This window comes from Ursus americanus, chromosome 21, assembly GCF_024610735.1.
Source record: "Ursus americanus isolate L20-20 chromosome 21, mUrsAme1.1.p, whole genome shotgun sequence".
NCBI classification, from domain to species: domain Eukaryota; kingdom Metazoa; phylum Chordata; class Mammalia; order Carnivora; family Ursidae; genus Ursus; species Ursus americanus.
In genome coordinates this window covers 43,130,783-43,151,492 of record NC_142147.1, presented here as the reverse complement: position 1 = coordinate 43,151,492, position 20,710 = coordinate 43,130,783, and the positions used below count along the sequence as shown (strand labels likewise).

The 20,710-nt window shown below is 38.2% G+C and overlaps 1 protein-coding gene and 1 long non-coding RNA gene across 2 annotated transcripts; one reads left to right on the top strand and one right to left on the bottom strand.

Annotated features, from left to right (window-relative positions):
• The first annotated feature begins 5 nt into the window (after positions 1-5).
• LOC123784830 (uncharacterized) lies at positions 6-9,523 on the top strand. Its single transcript, XR_006777563.2, has 3 exons — positions 6-183; positions 4,276-4,397; positions 7,839-9,523. It is a non-coding gene; the product is annotated as an uncharacterized LOC123784830 (long non-coding RNA).
• A 2,372-nt stretch (positions 9,524-11,895) lies between these two features.
• Positions 11,896-20,505, bottom strand: LOC123799226 (uncharacterized). Its single transcript, XM_045808271.2, is given in 2 exon segments — positions 11,896-12,755; positions 20,388-20,505. Coding segments are annotated over 2 exon segments (978 nt in total).
• Positions 20,506-20,710: the final 205 nt, after the last annotated feature.

Sequence of the window (20,710 nt, the reverse complement as noted above, 5' to 3'; positions counted from 1 at the left end):
GCCAACAGTTAACATGGCGCAGTTCCGTAAGAGAGGCTGTCGGGCAGAGAACATGGCCTCGCTCAGTAGTGCTTCTGCGCGCGAGTCGCCATCTCTGAGGCGTGTCCATTCCGTACAGTGGAGGAATAGGCCTCCCGCGGGTTTTCATAGAGCGAGGCCGGGATTGTTACACGGAATGTCGAGGTAGGCTTCAGGGAGGGAGAGGTATTGGCGATGGGGTCTGGTACTCTGTGTTGTATTTGGAAAACCTAATTTGCCTCTAGGGATACGGCGCTCTTCTGAGAGCAATTATCTGCTGGGGGAAACCACCAGGGTGAGGGAAGCCAGGGAAGAAAAATCACCAAGGGAGAAGGACAAACGTCTTATATGTTACGGCTGAATCCTGGGAGGAGTCAACGGGGGATGAGGGGAGAAATCAGGACAGTACTGATGAGGTTACCGAATACACTGGGGTTCAGTGGGATGGAGTCCAGAGCCTACCACCAAGAAAGAATTCTTGAGGCGTCTTTGGTGCAAAATTGGTGGTTTATTAAAGCACGGGGACAGGACCTGTGGGCAGAAAGAGCTGCTGCCCCGGGTTGTGAGGGGTGGCTGATTATATACCATGGGGTTGGGGGAGGAAAGGAAAAAGGGAGGTTGAGAAAGGACTTCAATATGTTAAAGAAGACTCACAGTATACCGAGGCCTTGCCATTGTCAAGTCAAGGCTGTTTACCCCTCTCCTAAGGCATTAACATGAAGATAGTCGGGAACTTCCTGGAGGCTGCAGACTACAAGGACATTCAATTGTATCTACATTCCCTTCTGGAAGCTAGGTTACCGACAGAGATGCTTTGTTCTTGTAGACTGCTAAGACATTTGTAAACTGAGGGATTGTGGTATCTATAGGTTAACTATTTCTTTGTCCTTGAGGGCAGCCAGGAGTGCCTGAGGAATGTCACATACATCCCATGGGGGTGGTGGGTAGCAGGGCGTCAGTTTCTGCTTTGTCCTCAGCTTGCCTTCTGTTCCCTCATCCGTACAGTCTGCTTTTTGGAGAAACTGCTCAGGGAGAATGTGGAGACGTCAGAATGGGAGCCCCATCCTGGATGAAACCACCTGGCAAGATAGATGTCAGAATGGGCAATCTGCTGCAGGAAGGGTAGTTTAGCCTTTTCGGAGAGGAACCACCTGGGGAAATAGGTACAAGTCGAGGTGGTCCAGTCCTCTCCTGAGGGATACCACCAGGGCAAGACGGCACCTTCTGAAGAGCTGGTGGAGGGAAATGGAGCCTTGAATCCCCATCAATCTCCAATAGTAGGCAACAATTATAAAAATAATAATGGTTTTTAATATGGTCAATGTGTGACAAAAAGCACCTAAGGAAAACTATTTTTGTTTATTTGTAAATTAAAACATAAGTAATAACGTGCTTGGGATGTAAATGAAGCCTAAAGGCCAGAGGCGGGGGGGGGGGGCTGCTTTAAATGAGGGGGGTGTGTGAAGACACAACTCCTTTCGTCTGGTGTACTCCTAAACATTCTTCAAAACCCCGCTAAATATTGCCTCTGCCAGGAAGTTCTTATATTTGACAGTGGTAGGAGGTTCTATGACCTACTGAAAGTCTGTCGATCCCAGAAGTTTTTTGAGGGAACTAGACCTAAACTCTAGTGAGGGCCTGCTGGGTACCTTCAGGTTAGTTATGTCCCTCTCTGGGATTCAGATTAAAAATAGGTCCAGTTAGAGGGTTGGACTATGCTTACACCAGGTTCTCCTTATTCTCCCAAAGCCTGGTTGAAGGAAAAAATCTGTGAAAGTCGATTACTGAACACACATTTTTACCAGAGGTCTAAGAATTACTGTTAATTTTATTGGTAATGTGATTATGTTAGAAAGAAGATTTATCTTTTAAATATTTGTATAGAAATACTAACAAGCAAAATGTTAGCTTAAAAAACATCACTGAGGGGGCGCCTGGGTGGCACAGCGGTTAAGTGTCTGCCTTCGGCTCAGGGCGTGATCCCGGCGTTATGGGATCGAGCCCCACATCAGGCTCCTCCGCTATGAGCCTGCTTCTTCCTCTCCCACTCCCCCTGCTTGTGTTCCCTCTCTCACTGGCTGTCTCTATCTCTGTCTAATAAATAAATAAAATCTTTAAAAAAAAAACATCACTGAGGAGGGGTAGATGGATTAAAAAAAATAACAGAATGTTGGTAAATGTTGAAAGCAGGTGATAGGTACATAAAGTTCATTATAATGTTTTCTTCAGGATTTCTGTGAACATTTCACAGTAAAAATTTAACTAAAAGGAAAGGAATGTAAAAATCATTTACAAGGGAATATTACCAAGAAGAAAGCAGGTGTGTTGATAATATCAGGTTATACAGATTTCAAAGCAAACAATATTAACAGAAATGTTCCATATTTTAATAAGACGCAGCTACCAAGAGTATTTAACAACATAGTTATCTAACAATATAGCTCTGAAATATATATAGCAAAGACTAGTAAAATAGGGAAATTTTGAGGAACCCACAATCACAGTAACAAACTAACATATCTTTCAGAAACAGATCAAATAGAAGAAGGTAGGTATAAGACTATATTGGGATAACATAAGTAATTTGCTTGATATACATCTACATTTTATTTTTATTTTTAACCAGAAAAAGAAAAAATTTTCAAATATACATGAAACAGTCATAAAAATTCTCCAAAAAGTAGGCCATAAAGAGATTATAAAGTCCCCAAACTAATATCACATATGTCATACCCTCAGGCTACATTTTAAAAATGAAAATAGAAACTGAAAACAGACAATAAAATATATAAAATGTTCCAAATGCATGTACATTAAAATATACACATCTGAATAATCTGTGGGTTAAGGACAACGTAACATCAGCAATTGCAATCTATTTAGAATGAAGAGGAAAATGATAGATAGTACTTGCATATGAAAAATCTAAGGGATGGGCCAAAGTGATACTCAGAAAAAAATCTCACCTAGAATTAGAAAACTAGGAAGAGTGAAAACAAATTAATTAAGGTTTAATTCAATCACATTCTACTAAAGTCCGAGGAAGTTATGTGATAAACAGTTGTTAGTAAAATAAGTAGGAAAAAAATCCTAATAGAGATAATTAATAAAACCATGAGCTGGTTCTCTGTAAAAGAGTGCAGTCATTTTTTTTTAAAGATTATATTTTTTTGACAAAGAGAGACACAGCAAGAGACGGAACACAAGCAGGGAGAGTGGGAGAGGGAGAAGCAGGCTCCCCGCTGAGCAGGGAGCCCGATGCGGGGCTCAATTCTAGGACCCTGGGATCATGACCTGAGCCGAAGGCAGACGCTAAACGACTGAGCCACCCAGGTGCCCCGAATGCAGTAATTTTTAAAGAAGGACTAAAAAAATTAGAGAAGATAAACGCAAACAACATTAGAAAGAAAATGGGACATTTCTATAGAAAGAAAATTTGAAACTCAAGAGAATTCTATGCTTATTTTGAGTAATGTGTTTGAAACCCTTAATGAAATGAGTAATTTGTTTGAAAGTCTTTCTAAGAAAACCTAGAGGAAGAAATTGCCACATGAAGGAAAGCTGGATAGGCCAAAAACTATAAAGGAAATGGAATTGGCACCATATGCAAAAACCAACCCTAGAAGGATTAAAGATTCAAATGTCAAACATAACTTTAATAAAACTATTAGTAAAAAATATATCAGCAAATATTTTTTAGACTTCGTGGTAAAAGATTTCTTACACAGAACGCAAAAGAAATAGTGATACATTTGACTATATTAAAATTAGCACTTTTATTCATCAAATGACAGTCAAAAAAGAAAAGTTATAAACTGGAACAGATTAACAGAACATGAGCCTATAGGAGACTGGTAGCAGGAACAACTCCAAATCATTAAGTAAAGCATAACAAACCCAATAGATATATGGCAAGCAATATGAAGAGGCATTTCATAGAAGAGGAAACTCATGTAGTCAATAACATGAATATTATAAAATATGGATAATATATGAATAATGTAAATATTTAGGGAGAGATGTCCAGAAAGAAGAAACCACATTTGCAAAGACTTCTAGGAATATCAAGGAATCCAGTGTGGTGGGAGTAGAGTGAGCCAGGATAAAAGGGGTAAGGAGATGAGGTCAAAGAGGTGTTGAGGGGGCCAGGTTGCAGACCTTGGAGACCATTCTAAAGACATCAGCTTCCACACTGGGTGAAACCCATGGGAGGGTTTTGAGAAGAGGAGTAACATCATCTGATTCATTTTTTAACAGGACCCGTTTTGCTCCTTTTTGAGAATTGGTGGGAGGAAGGCAAAGGAAAAAGCAAGATCATTTGGGAAGATTCTACAATAGCCCACATTGCCTACAGCCACCTTCTTCTCCACTGTGCACAGGTACCACAGCTTGTGTTGCTAACAGAGATATGGGATGTAGCAGTTAGGACTATAGCCTCTAGTGCATCTCTTTTTTTTTTTTTTTAAGATTTTATTTATTTAATTGACAGAGATAGAGACAGCCAGTGAGAGAGGGAACACAAGCAGGGGGAGTGGGAGAGGAAGAAGCAGGCTCATAACAGAGGAGCCTGACATGGGGCTCGATCCCAGAACGCCAGGATCACGCCCTGAGCCGAAGGCAGACGCTTAACGACTGAGCCACCCAGGCGCCCCTCTAGTGCATCTCTTTGACACTCACCAGAATCAATTCCATGTATGTCTTTATTCTCCACATCACTCTTCTCTGAGTCAAAAGTACCTTACTTTGAGGGGAGTTTCTAATTAGGAACTTTGGGAGTTGGGTCTCATAATGTAGCAAGCCCCCTGAATATAGGGTGGGCAAAATATGCCAGGAAGCCAGAAAGCATGGCAAATGTCCACTACAGTCCACCCCTTGTTGCCCAGCATCTGCATGTACTCTCCTTCCCAACATAAAACAAACAAGCAAATATACAAACAAAAATGCTCCCTCAAATAATGCAATTGTAACTTGTACAAGTCAAAATATGCAGTCTCCAAAATAGTGAGTCCAAGGTAACATTAGTAAATGCATCTAAATTCACATTTAGGTGATGTCCATTCATTTTCTGGTTCTGTCACAATCCCATCTTGATGTTCTGTATCTTGTGGAATAATTGGTAAAGATACCAATGAACAGTATGCCCCTTATAAAATAACAGAGGGATGGGTGACAGGGAATAAAAAACTTCTAATATATTATGAATCTGCATAAGACAAAGTAAGAAAGAAAATATAGGTAGCGCCAACAACCTTTTAAAACTCCACCTGAAGTACTTGGGTGGCTCAGTTGGTTGGGCAACCAACTCTTGGTTTCAGCTCAGGTTGTGTTCTCAGGGTCCTGGGATCAAAACCTCAGCTCAGGCTCTGCACTCAGTGAGGAGTCTCCACTTGAGATTGTCTCTCCCTCTATTTCTGCCTTTGCCCACCCTTCTCAAATAAATAAATAAAATCTTTTAAAAAAATAAAAATAGGGGCGCCTGGGTGGCTCAGTTGGTTAAGTGTCTGCCTTTGGCTCAGGTCATGATCCCAGGGTCCTGAGATTGAGCCCTGCAATCTCTCCCCAGGCTCTCTGCTCAGTGGAGAGTCTGCTTCTCCCTCTCTCTCTGTGTTCTCTCTCTCTTGCTCTTGCTCTCAAATAAAAATAAATAAAGTCTTTTTTTAAAAAAGGTTAAAAAATAAAATTAAATAAAACCTCACCTGGAAAATCTGTTACCTGCCATTTGAGTAGCAGGAGCCTTATTTCCTCGTACAAATCAGAATTAATCATTAAATACAGAACCCTCTTTATATCATGTTATTCAGTGATTTGAGGAATACCAAAATGGCTGTGTGGCACACTCAATTTCTAATTCAGTGGAATGAACTTGATGGAGTAGTTTCTCCCTGAACATTAAGACCTCCAAACCAGCAAAGCCCAGAGATGATAATATTTTAAATAGGAGGGAACAAATATTTTGGTGGTAGATCATTAGGTGTAATACTGATAAGTGCTGTCCTGGTCTCCATTTTGGGTATCCAGACCCTTAAAAACTACCATATAATCATTCTGATGAGACCATGTACTAGATGTGAGGACAATACCCACCTTTATAAGGTATGGTCTTCCTGATGGTACTCTTGTCTAGTTTTTAACAGTTTTAGAACACTATACAGTTCTAAAATGTCTGAACTTTGTGTGTGATGAGGTACAGAATAAGACCAGCAAATCTCAAGAGCATCAACCAATTCCTTTACTTTTTTCACTATAAAAGAAGTCCTTTGGTCCAAAGCAATGCTATATGGGAAGTGTGATTATGAATAAGGAGTTCATAACATCCATAGCTGGTATTGCTGCCATAAGCATGTCAGGCAAATTTAATCCCCATGGAGTATCTATCCCAGTAAAGAAAAAAAAAATTACCTCTTTCATAATGGATGAAATCTAGCTAACTGGTCAACCTGGTGATGGCATAACCCTGTTGCTCATGGTCGGAAACTGTGGCAAACTGCTTGGGTACCAACAAATGTGAAGCCATCCCTAGTAAGGGTAAATCCACATTTTTAATACTGTGAATAACTACATAGTTCATGAGCCCAATGAGCAAGCATTGGGGTGGCTGGATGAAGCTAATATCCATAGAGCATGTCATCCTCACTTCTTAATCACAAAGCACTTCTTTTACAGTGGTAAGACTAAGAGAATAGATACAAATATGTCACTCTCTGGATACATTTCAAGGGGTCCTTCTACATACTTCTTTCCAAACCTACTTGCTATCAACACTCCAAGTGTACTCTTTTCAAGTCATTGACCCTCGGTGCTAACCACTGGATAAGAATCAGTGTAGATACCTCATGCTATCTTTCTTAACTTAGAGCATGCATGAGATTTAGATCTTAAAGTTCTGTTCATTGGGTGAATTTTCCGTCCCAGTCAGTCTATAAAGCCCCCGTGAGAGGTTTTAAAGCTCCAGCAATGTATTTCTAGTGGTTGCCAGCATTTTGTGCTGTTATTTAGAGATCAGGCAACTGTTTTTTTGCAACTGGTCATACAGAACTCTTCATGAATCTGAAGCTCTGAGGGACGGACATAGAAGTGTCAATGAGAGTAATACACACTGGGGATATGAGACATCTGGGACTTTCTTGGGCCTGTCCTATTTATAGCCCTCCATTCGATGATGAAATGTTGATCCTGCCTGACTTAATAACCTGGTAGACCAGATGACATTCTACTTATAATGGGGACCCAGGTTGCAGTTGTTTGTGTACCATAATAATCAGGTGTGTAGTCTCTACTAGGGACCCAGAGCAAGGCAAGAGCTATTTCATAAAAAGGATGATGATTTCTTATCAAAGTGAGTGTGGATCTACCCTAAAATCCTAGGGGCCTCTGCCATAGTTTATCCTACATGGGTTTTCCACAAACTCCTTACAGCATCATGATTGGCCACAGACACTCTCAGTACCATTGGAAGGATTCAATGGTCAAAGAGCTTCTAATGCAGCCTGCATCTGCAGAGCCTTCTCTTTCTCTAGTCTCCACTCAGACCATACAGCCTTCTAAAGCACAGACTAAATAGACCCAAGACCTAAATATGATGCATGCTCTTCTCCAGAATCCAAAGAGAACAAGCATTGCCCCTCTGTCTTAACTGATATATGGTGTAAAGTTCAGCAACTTATCTTTCACCTTGGGAGGAGAGCTACCTTTGCAGATCACTGAATCCCAGAAAGTCCATGAATACAAGTCCCTGTGTCATTGGGGGCTTTAGTCCCTACCTTTTTGCATGCATTTACCTTACCAATGCATCTAAAATGCTTCTATTTTCTATTCTCCAGGTCTTATTGGCATGCTTTACACTGGGAAAAGCCTTTACGACCAAATCTAGATTTTGACTGCTGTACAGGTCAAGTTGGCTTTAGTGGTCTGTTCAGTGCTAATGGTCCCTGTGGGCCAAATCTATGACAGAGCAGGATGCAAACTATAAAAAAAAAATTTTTTTTTTAAGTAGGCTCCATGCCCAGCGTGGAGCCCAGTGTGGGGCTTGAACTCACGACCCTGAGATCAAGACCTGAACTGAGATCAAGAGTTGGATTCTCAACCCAGTACTGGGTACACAGCATGAAGCTGGTACCACAGAGACCTGCTGCACTTGAATGCTGAAAGCCTCTCTATCAGTCTCGCAAGGATCAATTCTGCACGGCATCCCATGCCCCAGTGGGAAAGGAAAGGGAAACTCTGTGTGGAAGTACAGGGTAGGATGTTGCCCAAGAAAGGGGAGTAAAAAAAAAATAAAGCCACAATTACTGCCTGGGGAAATGGGGACATGGTAAAAGAGAAATTACACTTCACACTAAGGATGACAGAGCAGAAATGGTGGAGCCTGGGACACAGATGACATGATGGTCATGTTGCTCCAACCTGGGGTGTCTGTCTACAGATTTTTTGTTATATAGGAAAAGTCACCATGGTTTGTAGTTTATAGCAGATGAAAGTATTCTTAATTGATGACTGACCAAGAGAAAGTCATTCTTTTTTTTTTTTTTAAGATAGATCCATTTATTTATTTATTTATTTGAGCAAGTACAAGAGGGAAGGGCAGAGGGAGAGAGAATCCGAAGCAGACTCCACACCGAGCATGGAGCCCAACACAGGGCTTGATCTCATGACCCCGAGATTATGACCTGAGCAGAAACCAAAGGTCAGACACTTAACCGATTGTACCACCCAGGCACTCTGAGAAAGCCATTCTGAGGTAAGAACAGAAACCTGACTGTGAGGGACCAAGTTATGAGGAGACCGTGGGTGAGGAATATATCAGGTAGAAGGGTAAGTAAGTGTGAATGAACAAGAAACCACAAGTGCAAGAATAGTAAAGAAGAGAAATCAGGAAGAAATGAGCATAGAAATTTACGAAATATTTTGTTAAGTTTAACTACAGACTAAATAATGTCTGTTTAATGCATGTCTTTTTTAAAAGGTAGAACTAACATTCTGTATCTGTGCTGTCCAGTACAGTGGCCATTAGCAATATGTGGCTATTGTAGGGCACCTAAAACATGGCTAGTCTAAACTGTGATGTCCTGCAAGTATAAAAAGCATATCTGATTTTGAGAACTTAATAGAATATCTAATTAACAATTTTATATTAGTTACATGTTGAAATGATAATATTTTGGACATGTTGTGTTAAAGTGTATTATTAAAATTTATTTTGTGTGTTTCTTTTAACTTTTTAAATATCTCCACAAACAAATTTAAAATCACCTGTGGCTCCCATTTTATTTTCACTGGAGCACTGTTTAGACATTGACAATTTGGAGAGGGTGTTCAGAAGGTAGTTAAAGCACACTCAAGCACTTGACTTCTTTATTTGGGAGGAGGATAAATACACTGAATATCATTAAGTGTTGTTAGAAATTTTCTTGATTAATTTTGCAGGTAAGAAATATAACAGCAATCATTAAAATTCAGTGGGAGCAGTACTGCTTCCTATAGAGTGTTTTGGAAATTTCTGGGATGTTTCTAGTTGTTTTATATCTATATCTATATCTATATCTATCTATATCTATATCTATATTATTATATATTATCATATATAATAATAAAGATTTTATTTTTATATATAATATATATTATTATATGTAATAATAAAGATTTTATTTATTTTATTTTAAAGCATGTGAGTGAGTGGGGGGAGGGGCAGAGGGGGAGGGAGAAGGAGAGAATCTCAAGCAGACTTTGCCCTGAGTGCAGAGCCCAATGTGGGGCTCAATCCCACAACCCAGAGATCATGATCTGAGGCAAAACCAAGAGTTTTGCTAACCAACTGAGCCACCCAGGTACTCCTCTAGCTATAATATTGATATTGGAAATGCTACTGGCATTTAGTGGGGGGGATGCTAGAAGTCTGCTAAACATGGAAGAATTGTCCTATGTCTTGAATGCCTTTGAATATGTTATTGAACATTCATGAAGGTCAGGGATTCTCAGTGAGGGTGAAACTACTCCAGGAGTAGGCAGCTGGATATTTGTGGGACAACTGCTGGCATTAAATATGTGGGGGCCACAAATGCTAATGTCCTGAAATGTAAAAAACAGCCCTGTACAATGAAGAATTGTCTTACACCACCATGACAATTTTTTAATATCATGCCGGATATTTAAATAGGTGAAAAACCTACTAATGATTACCTGAGCCTATAACCTATTTTACATATAAACACAAAGTGGTTTTAGATGGTTTTAATACATACCAAATTTTCAAGGTATGCAACTATCAAGACAATTGAGGCAAAGTTGCACTTTATATTCAGAACTTTATCATAAACCCTATCATTTTGGAAAAGTCACATCAACAGTGGCAACACTGCTTACAGTATTCACATCACCAACACATGTGGAAGTCTGCATTTGTAGCTGTCATGTTTATGGTAACTGTATATATAGGTGTAAGAATGTGTTAGTGGTTTTGGGCATTTTGTATTATAATTTTCTTTCCTTTAATGCTCCTATTTATGTCAACTTAGGGCATTATAGTGAGTTTTAAAACATTATGAATGGTGAGGGATTATACTACCTGTATACTTAATTTTAGGAAAGCAAAAGAGTTGTAATAAAATATTTGTTGTGAAAAGGAGACTTGTGTCTAATATGATTGAGAATCTGTACTTGAAACAATCAACAGCTTATAAAGGAGTATATTTTTAAAAGGGTACAAGAGAAAATATTATCAACTCATAGAAGACAAGAAGAGAATAAATGAAACAAGAAAGTGTTAAAGGGAAAACAAAAAACAAGATGACAGAAATTATTCAAATATCAATAATTACAATAAGTATAAAAAGATTAATCTCAGTTATTAAAAGACAGAGATTATAGAATGGGTAAGAAAACAAAATCTAAGTATGTGGTGCTTATAAGAGATAAACCTTAAGAAAGGATTGGATAAAAAAGGACTGAAAATAAAGGAAAAACTGTCCCATGCAAACTCTAAGCAAAATAAAGTAAATATGGCGATGTTAATACCAATCAAAATAGTACATTAGACTAAACACATTTATAGGGATGAAGAATGGGTACTAAATAATAAAAAAAAATCTACCATGAAGATTGAACAATGAAGAACCTGTATGGCTCTAATAATATAGTCTCAAAATAAATACGTTACAACTTGAGGGAATTACAAGGAAAAATGAGCAAATCTGGGGTGCCTGGGTGGTTCAGTCGGTTAAGTGCCTGCCTTCAGCTCAGGTCGCAATCCCAGGGTCCTGGGATCGAGTTCCGCATTCAGCTCTCTCCTCAGTGGGAAGCCTGCTTCTCTCTCTCCCTCAGCTGCACCACCTGCTTATGCTCACTTGGGCTTGCTCTCTCTCTGTCGAAAAAATAATAAATAAAATCTTTAAAAAGTTAACAAATCTACAATCATAGGTTTTTTAAAATAACAGGTCCATCAATTAATTAGAAACAGTAAGAATATATTAAAATTTAACAACTATCTTGATTTATAAGCTGTATTTTGAAAGCTTCTCTGCAAAAATACTTTTTTATACTTCCTGACAATACAAACAGAATAGTTCCCTGAAATTGCCCATACTTCAAAGATGAAATATCCTACAGTCCACCTGCTGGACTACAAGGTAATTAAATTAGAAGAAATAAATAAATAAATAAATAAATAAATAAATAAATAAATAAAATAAAAACATATATTTGGAGACCCAAAACAATCTTAAATTTTTCATATGTTAAAAAGCAATTATAATGGAAATGAGGAAACATTTAAAATTAAAATATAAGGAACTTTATATCAAAATGGGGACCTAAAATTAATAGCCTTAAATGCATTAACTACAAGAAAATTTGAAAATAAAGCAGTTTTCTATTCAAATAGTTTCAAAAAATAAACTCAAAGAAAGAAGAAATGAAATCATAAACATCAAAGTGGTGGTGGAAGGCTTTCCCGCATTCCCCACATTCATAGGGTCTTTCTCCACTGTGAACTCTCTGATGTCCCTTAAGAATTGAGCTGTTGCTAAAAGCCTTCCCACATTCTTTACATTCATAGTGTTTTCTTTCAGTATGTGTTTTTTTATGTCAAATGAGGGATGAGTGGTAACTGAAAGCTTTTCTACATTCTTTGCATTCATAGGGTTTCTCTCCGGTATGAATTCTCTGGTGTACAGTAAGGTGTGAGCCATGACTAAAAGCCTTTCCACATTTGTAGGGTCTTTGTTCAGTATGAATTCTCTGATGTCGAATGAAATTTGAGGGGTGGTGGAAAGCTTTCCTACACTCATTACATTCATAGAGTTTTTCTCCATTATGAATTCTCTGATGTCCGGTAAGTTTTGAGCAACTGCTAAAAGCCTTTCCACGATCCTTACATTCATAGCATTTTTCCTTGGTGTGATTTCTCCCTTGGGGAATTAGCAGTGAGTGGTAATTGAAGACTTTCCCACATTCTCTGCATTCATAGGTTTTTTGCCTAGTATGATATATCTGGTGTAGACTATAGGATATTTGTTGACTGAGACTTTGCATATTTTCATGGGTGACTGTCACAGCTTTAAGATACTCTTCTTGATTTCCCTGTTTTATCTGAAAATGGTGATTATACTTCCATTTGTCTTGAAAAATGGAACATCCAAACTCATGGCTTGTAAGTCTTTCCATTATCTTCCTGTGAGATAACTTTATTTCATAATTGTCATCATTTGATGATAACTCCTTTGTTGCACACTGGGATTTCACATCTGAGAAGTAAGAAAGAGAGAAAGAAAATATGCATTTTTTCCAGTTCGTGGAAGAACAAGATTTCTGAAATAGGAATATTAACACAATAGGAATATTAACACATTACCTACAAGAAATTGATAGCTTGGAAAGATCTCAAATATAACCATGGAAGATGAACATGGACAGAGAAGATGATTAAAGAAGCAGGTTAACTAAGTGTTTCTAAAATGTTGTTTCAGATCAGAATTACTGAGAAGCTTGTTAAAAATACAAGTAACACTTCAAAGCAGTTGAATCAAAATCTACAGGAATAGGCCTTGACTTTAAGGAAAATCTCTAGTGATTCTGACGTAGTCTGAAAAGGAGAATCACTAAGGTTTTCCTTTGCACTTAGTTTTTCCTTTGCACATTTGAATAACTTAACATTAACTCTAAGGTGATGTCATGAGTTGGCCCTAGCTAACATATCACGGAACCATGCTCTCCCCCAGTTCACTATGCTCTGTTCCAAAAGGAAATAAAAAACTTTTCCATTAGCGTGATTTCCATTGCTCCTCTGGCAGGTACTATCTTTGTATGGCTGGCTCCTTCTCATCCTGCTCTCAGTGCAAATATAATTACAGATAACACTAAAAATCCCCTCTCTCAAACAGCATCAGACAACACCAAATCTTATCCTAGTGCTAGGATGACTAATCATACTCCTCACAATTTTTTCCCCTCATTTATATTTCTCATTTTCTACACTAGACTATAAAATTCCTACTGGAAAGCACCATGTCTGTTTCACTATTATTTAATCAGCTTTTAGCACAATATCTACCATATAACAGGTGTTCAATAAGTAACTATTGAGTGGTGATGGTTAAGGAAAAGGAAGGAGAAGGGTATTATAGGAAAATATCAGGAAGTTAATAGGGAAAACAGTTAAGTTCCATAATCATTATTTTAATAGAATCTTTATGGTAGTCTATGCATTGTGGCAAAATTATATAACTAAACTTTCATGTGATTACGAACATACAGATTTGCTGATGTGGGGAAACTAGAGGATACCCTCCAATGGGACAAAGGGTGTCTTGGTGGCTAGTGAGCCAGAAATTCTGTAATAAAAAGAATGTTGGGTGTTAATTGATGGGGCAAGACGATGGCAGTTCAAAGTGGAAAATATCCTGGGGAAAGTTCAAAGGGATCAGTGAGTCTGCTATGAGCAGATGACAAGGAGGTAGTTTTTGTGTCTAGAGTAGAGACTGTGTAAAATACCATTTATTTGCTTGGCATGTGATGATGTTCACCAAGGATAAGAAACAAGTAGACTCACCAATGGCAATAGCCACTGAGAGTCTGAAGTGAAAGCAACCTTTGGATAGCATGACGGAATAAAATACAAAGTGGTGTAGAGGGACGATCCAAGGAACTATATCACAGAGACTGGATTTCAAGTCTCAGCTCTGCTAATTACAAGGATTGTGTTGTTGGAAGAATTACTTACAATCTCTAAGTCCCACTTCCATATCTTTAAAATGATGATAACGCCTAACACAGGTTAATTGCTAAAATTAAGAGTAATTTAAGGTGAGATTGGGAAAATAATGGAAACTGTTTGAAGCTTGGTGATAAGTATGTTATTATTATTCTCTTTACTTTTGCAAACATTTGAAAATTTCTATAATAACAGAAGAGAGTAATTTGGGCAAAGTCCCTGAAAAAAAATTAAATGCTATTTTAATCAGTGTTAATTGTAATAAAGAAAGAAAATATTCCACAAAAATGATGAAAGTGGATAAGGCATACTATTTTGAAGACATCAACAAAGTACACTCCTTTCTAGTGACAAATAATATTACATTGTATGGTTATACCATGCATCATACAAAGTAGATTAGCTGTTGCCTGCTTCTCCCTCACTCTCCGCCCCTCCCCCAACACATGTTCTCTCTCATGCACTCTGCTCTCTAATAAATTTTTTAAAAATAAATTAAAAAGCTTTAAAGAACATATAATTCAACACCAAAAAACCCCACAAACAATCTGATTAAAAAATGGGCAGAGGGTTTTCCAAAGAAGACATACAGATGGCCAATCAATCAATGTAATAACTGTTTTTACAAAGAAGAATGTATGTATGTATTCTTTTTGTAATTAAAAATAATTTTTAAAAATCAGAGAAGGGATAAATAATTATCCAAGATGAGAGTAATGGAAATCATGTTCTTTTCTAACAGCTTTATTGAGATAAAAATCACACTCCATACAATTCACTCGCTTAGAGAACATAATTCAGTGATTTTTAGTATATTTACACAATTGTACAACCATCACCACAGTCAAGTTTAGAATATTTTCATCATCTCCAAAAGAAAGCTGTATCCTTCGGCAGGAACTTCCCATTGTCCCCAGTCTCACTAGCCCTAGGCAACAGCTAATCTACTTTGTATCTCTACAGATCTGCTTGTTCTGGACGTTTTATATAAATGGAATCATACAATATATAGTCTTCTGCGTCTGGCTTCTTTCACTTAACATATGTTTTCAAGGGCCATCCATATTGTGGTGTACTTCACTCCTTTCTAGTGACAATATTACATTGTATGGATATACTATATGTTATTTTTCTGTTTATCAGCTAATGGACATTTGAGTTGTTTCTACGTTTTGGCTATTGTGAATAATGCTGCAATGAACATTCATGTATAAGTTTTTCTGTGGACATTTTGATTTTCTCGTGTAAATACCTAGGAGTATAATTGCTGGGTAAAATGGTAACTCTATTTTTAACCTTTTGAGGAACTGTCGGTTTTCCAAAATAGCTGCACCACCTTACATTCCCACCAGTAGTGCATGAGGGTTCTAGTTTCTCCACATCCTTGCTAACACTTGCTATTATCTTTTTTATTATAGCCATCTTAGTAACTGTGAAGTGGTAAAGTTGTCTTAATAGCAGATTTTGAAAGATAATCTGCATATTTATCATTGGGATTTTGGTTAAGTATATGAAAAAATTCCATATAACAGAATACTAAGAAACTAAAAATTGGATCCAGATTCATGTTTACAAATAAGGAAAGTTATCCAGGATACAGTGAAGTGCACACAGTGCATTACTGTGGCTTTCTCTAGTTGATACAATTACAAGTTTGCATTTTCTTATATTTTTCTTATATTTTACTAAATATTTATAAATTTTTAAAAAAGATTTATTGATTTATTTGGGGGGGCAGGGAGAGAGAATCTCAAGCAGACTCCATGCTGAATGCAGAGCCCAGTGTGGGGCTTGATCCGATGACCTTGAGATCATGACCTGAGCTGAAATCAAGAGTCCAATGCTCAAATGACTGAGCCACCCAGGCAACCCAATATTTATAAACTTTTAAAGTAAAAAAGAATAATGCTTTACCGTATTTCCAAAAACAAGGATTTACTTCTACCAAATTGCAAATTTTCTTTAAGCAAGAAAAATGTCACTTCCATTCCCTCTTTTCCTACATGCATAAAGGTTATAAAATGGCTGCTCAGTATCATATTTACTTATTTTTTATTTTTAAAAAGTTTATTTATTTGAGAGAGAGAGATCACAAGCAGGGGGGAGGGGTAGAGGGAGAAACAGACTCCCCACTGAGCAGGGAGCCTGATGCGGGATTCAATCCCAGGACCTCAGGATCATGACCTGAGCCGAAGGCAGATGCTTAACCAACTGAGCCACTCAGGTGCCTTTTGATACCATATTTAAACAAATATATGCCTCATTTAACTTCACAATATATTATGACTAAAATATTTGAAACATGCCCCTAAGATCTTAGAAATGTATTTTTTTAATAAAGAAAAACAATTTCTGGGGCACCTGGGTGGCGCAGTCGTTAAGCGTCTGCCTTGGGCTCCGGGCGTGATCCCGGCGTTCTGGGATCAAGCCCCACATCAGGCTCTTCCACTAGGAGCCTGCTTCTTCCTCTCCCACTCCCCCTGCTTGTGTTCCCTCTCTCGCTGGCTGTCTCTGTGAAATAAATAAAATCTTTTAAAAAAAAAAAGAAAAAGAAAAACAATTTCTTCTCTATCCCTCACATTTCAAATGAAGAATAATTATTTGGTGGCTTTCCTTTGTAATCTCTTTATGGTTCTTGAAGACGACATGTCAAATGCCACAGCCTTTGGTGGCTCTTTATCCTCTTCTGTTTCTCACAGATGTGTGCCACTGCTGACCTTTTTGAAAATTAGGCCTTGGTTTTCTGGCCCTGCACTCTCCTAATCCTCAGCCTTCATATCTAAGTTCTACTTTACCTCCTCTTCCTCAGAACATACATTGAGCCTTTATTTGCAATCTCTGACGGTCTCCTCACTCCCACACTCCACCTACTGGCTCCACTTTGATAAATCCCATGGCTACATCTTTAAGCATCACCAACATCTGTTCTTTGTGTTGTTAATTTTAGCCATTCTGACTCCTAATTATAGATAACAAACTGATGGTTACCAGAGGGGAGGTGTGGGAGGGCAGGGGGTTAAATAGTGGGGACTAAAGGGTGCACTCGTTTATGATGAGCACTGGATGTTGTATGGAAGTGCTGAGTCACTAAACTGTACACTTCAAATATTGCACTGTATGTTAATTAACTGGAATTTACATCTCAGGCTGAATTCATGGGTATTTAGAATGCTTTGATAGTTATCTAGCTAAATTCAAGGGACCAGATGAAATGAGGTACCCTACTGTACCACCATCTTGCCTTCCTCCCAACTAACTGGAATTTAAATAAAAACTTAAAAAAAATAAGTAGGCTAGCAAAAATAAATAAATGAGTTACATATACCATCAAATGATTTTCAAGAAGGATGCCAAGGCTACCCAACAGGGAAAGGATAGTCTCTTCAACAAATGGTGCTGGGAAAACTGGATATCCACATGCAAAAGAATGAAGCTGGATCCTTACCTTGTACCATACACAAAAATGAACTAAGAATGGACTAAATTCCTAACCATAAAACCTGAAACTTAAAACTCCTAGAAGAAAGGATGGGGGAAGGGGGGGTAATCAGAAGGGGGAATGAAACATGAGAGACTATGGACTATGAGAAACAAACTGAGGGCCTCAGAGGGGAGGGGGGTGGGAGAATGGGATAGACCAGTGATGGGTAGTAAGGAGGGCATGTATTGCATGGTGCACTGGGTGTTATACGCAACTAATGAATCATCGAGCCTTACATTGGAAACCGGGGATGTACTGTATGGTGACTAACATAATATAATAAAAAATCATTAAAAAAAAAAAGAAAGAAAGGATGGGGGAAAGCTTCATGACATTGCATTTGGCAGTGATTTTCTGGATATGACACTAAAAGCAAAAACACAAAAAATTGGACTACATCAAACTTAAAAATATCTGCACAACAAAGGAAACAGTCCCTAATGTGAAAAGGCAATCTATGGAATGGGAGAAGTATTTGCTAACCATATACCTGGTAAGGAATTAATATCCAGAACATACAAAGAATCCCTATAAATCAACAACAATTTAAAAAAATCCAGCCTGATTTAAAAGTGAGCAAAGGACTTAAATAGATATTTCTCAAAAAAAAAAAGAAATACAAATGGCTGACAAGCACATGAAAAGGTATCACTAATCATCAGGGAAATGCAAAACAAAACATAACAAGATATCACCTCATACTCATTAGGATGGCTGCTATCAAAAAAAAAGAACAGAAAATAATGAGTGTTGACAAGGATGTGGAAAAATTGAAACCCTCATGCACTGTGGGTGGGAATGTTAAATGGTGCAGCCACTATGGAAAACAATATAGAGGTTCTTCAAAATATTAAAATAGAGTTACCGTATGATTCAGCAATTCCACTTCTGGGTATATATCCAAAAGAATTGAAAACAGGATCTCGAGGGGCGCCTCGGTGGCTCAGTCATTAAGCATCTGCCTTCGGCTCAGGGCGTGATCCCAGCATTCTGGGATCAAGCCCCGCATCAGGCTCCCTGAGCCTGCTTCTTCCTCTCCCACTCCCCCTGCTTGTGTTCCCGCTCTCGCTGGCTGTCTCTCTCTCTGTCAAACAAATAAATAAATAAAATATTTGAAAAATAAAAAGGATCTTGAAGAGATATTTGCACACCCATGTTCATTGCAACATTATTCACAATAGCCTAGAGGTAGAAGCAACCTAATGCCCTGACAGTAGAATGGATGAAGAAAATATGGTATATACATACAATGGAGTATTATTTGGCCTTAAAAAGAAGGAAACCTGTCATATGCTACAATCTTCACATGGATGAACCTTGAGGACATTACATGAAGTGAAATCACTCAGTCACAAAAAGACAAATACTGCACGATTCCACTTATATGAGATCTCTAAAGCAGTCAAATTCTTAGAAAGTAAAATGGTTGCCAGGTGATAAGGAGGAGGGGAAAGGGAGTGATTGTTAATGAGTATAGAGTTTCAATTTTGCAAGATGAAAAAAATCCTATAGCTCTGTTGGACAACTTATGTGCATAACTAATGCTATACTGAACGCCTAAAAATGGTTAAGATGGCAAATTGTTATGTATGTTGTTTTTTTCTACCACAATAGAAAAATCTATAATCTGAGAAATTAAAAATGAATAAATAAAACATTGAATCAAAGAGAAACTAGTAGGGGCACCTGGGTAGCTTAGTTAAGCGTCTGACTTCAGCTCAGGTCATGACCCCAGGGTCCTGGGATTGAACCCCGAGTTAGGCTCCTGGCTCAGTGGGGAGTCTGCTTGTCCCTCTCCCTCTCTCTCTCTGCTCCTCCCCCTGTTCATGCTCTCTCTCTCTCTCTCTCTCTCTCATAAATAAAATCATTTAAAAAAAGAGAAACTAGTAAAGAAATGGGAGCATATTACTGGAAAGTAGCTAAAATAATGTGAGTAATATTTAGAGAAAAGAATCCATACAACAGAAGATGGAGAAACTATACAAGACCAAAAGAGAAAGAGGAACAGGGAAAGACCGGATCTTAATTATAGCCAGAACACTTATCACTGGGGAAAAAAAACAGGACACCTCCCTCTTTGAAGAACATTCTGGACAATCTTGCCTAAGGGCTATCATCTCACTGAGCAGGTGGTCTATTCCTGCAGCAGCTTCCCCCTCTCTAAATTTCCCTCACCTATCTGGATATAGAACTTTTGGTGACTTTTTCTCAACAATCCAAGGCTCATTATCCTGTTCCAAAAAGGAAATCAAAGTTGGTTTAGGAAGAGAGAGTCCTGCTGACAACAACAAAAAAGGAAATAGAACTTAGTTATGCCAAGGATATCCAATCTTCAGACCCAATTCCTTGGTAAAGAAGTGGAAAACTCAGAGAAATAGTCAAGATTGTCTAAAGGATGGGGAAGATGAAGCTTTAGCCACAGCACAAAAGGACTGCCCATTTCCAATTCTACAAAGTTCAAATTGCTCTGTTCAGAAGCAGAAAGTCAGAATGGCATCCAGAAAATTTACAGCAGAGGATTGAGGCATTCTAGGTAGAAGAGGTTTTTTTTCAGTATCAACTATTTTTATGTATTGTTATGTAAATTCAAAAACTATCATATATGCATATACAAATGTTGCCTATACACAGATCTGTATATAATGCAGAATCTTAATTCCTGGGGGGGAGGGGAAGCATCCTTACCCAATGAGACCAAGTGGCTGTAGTTCTCCAACATCACATCTCTGTACAAGTTCCTCTGCTTCAAGTCCAGAAATTCCCACTCCTCCTGTGAGAAGTCTACAGCCACAGCTCTGAACATCACTGCTTGCTGAAAAAATTAAGCTATGTATTACTTATGAAATTCATCATATATCTCTACTTCCCTAAACCCCAAATCTGATGAGGGATGACTTGCTGGTTCCTTGAGAGAAGTGCTCCTATTAAAAGACTGAGCACGAGGTTTGCTGATTGATTCATTGAATGAGTATGTAAAGGTGTAAAAAGAAGAGAATGGAGCGAGGCTC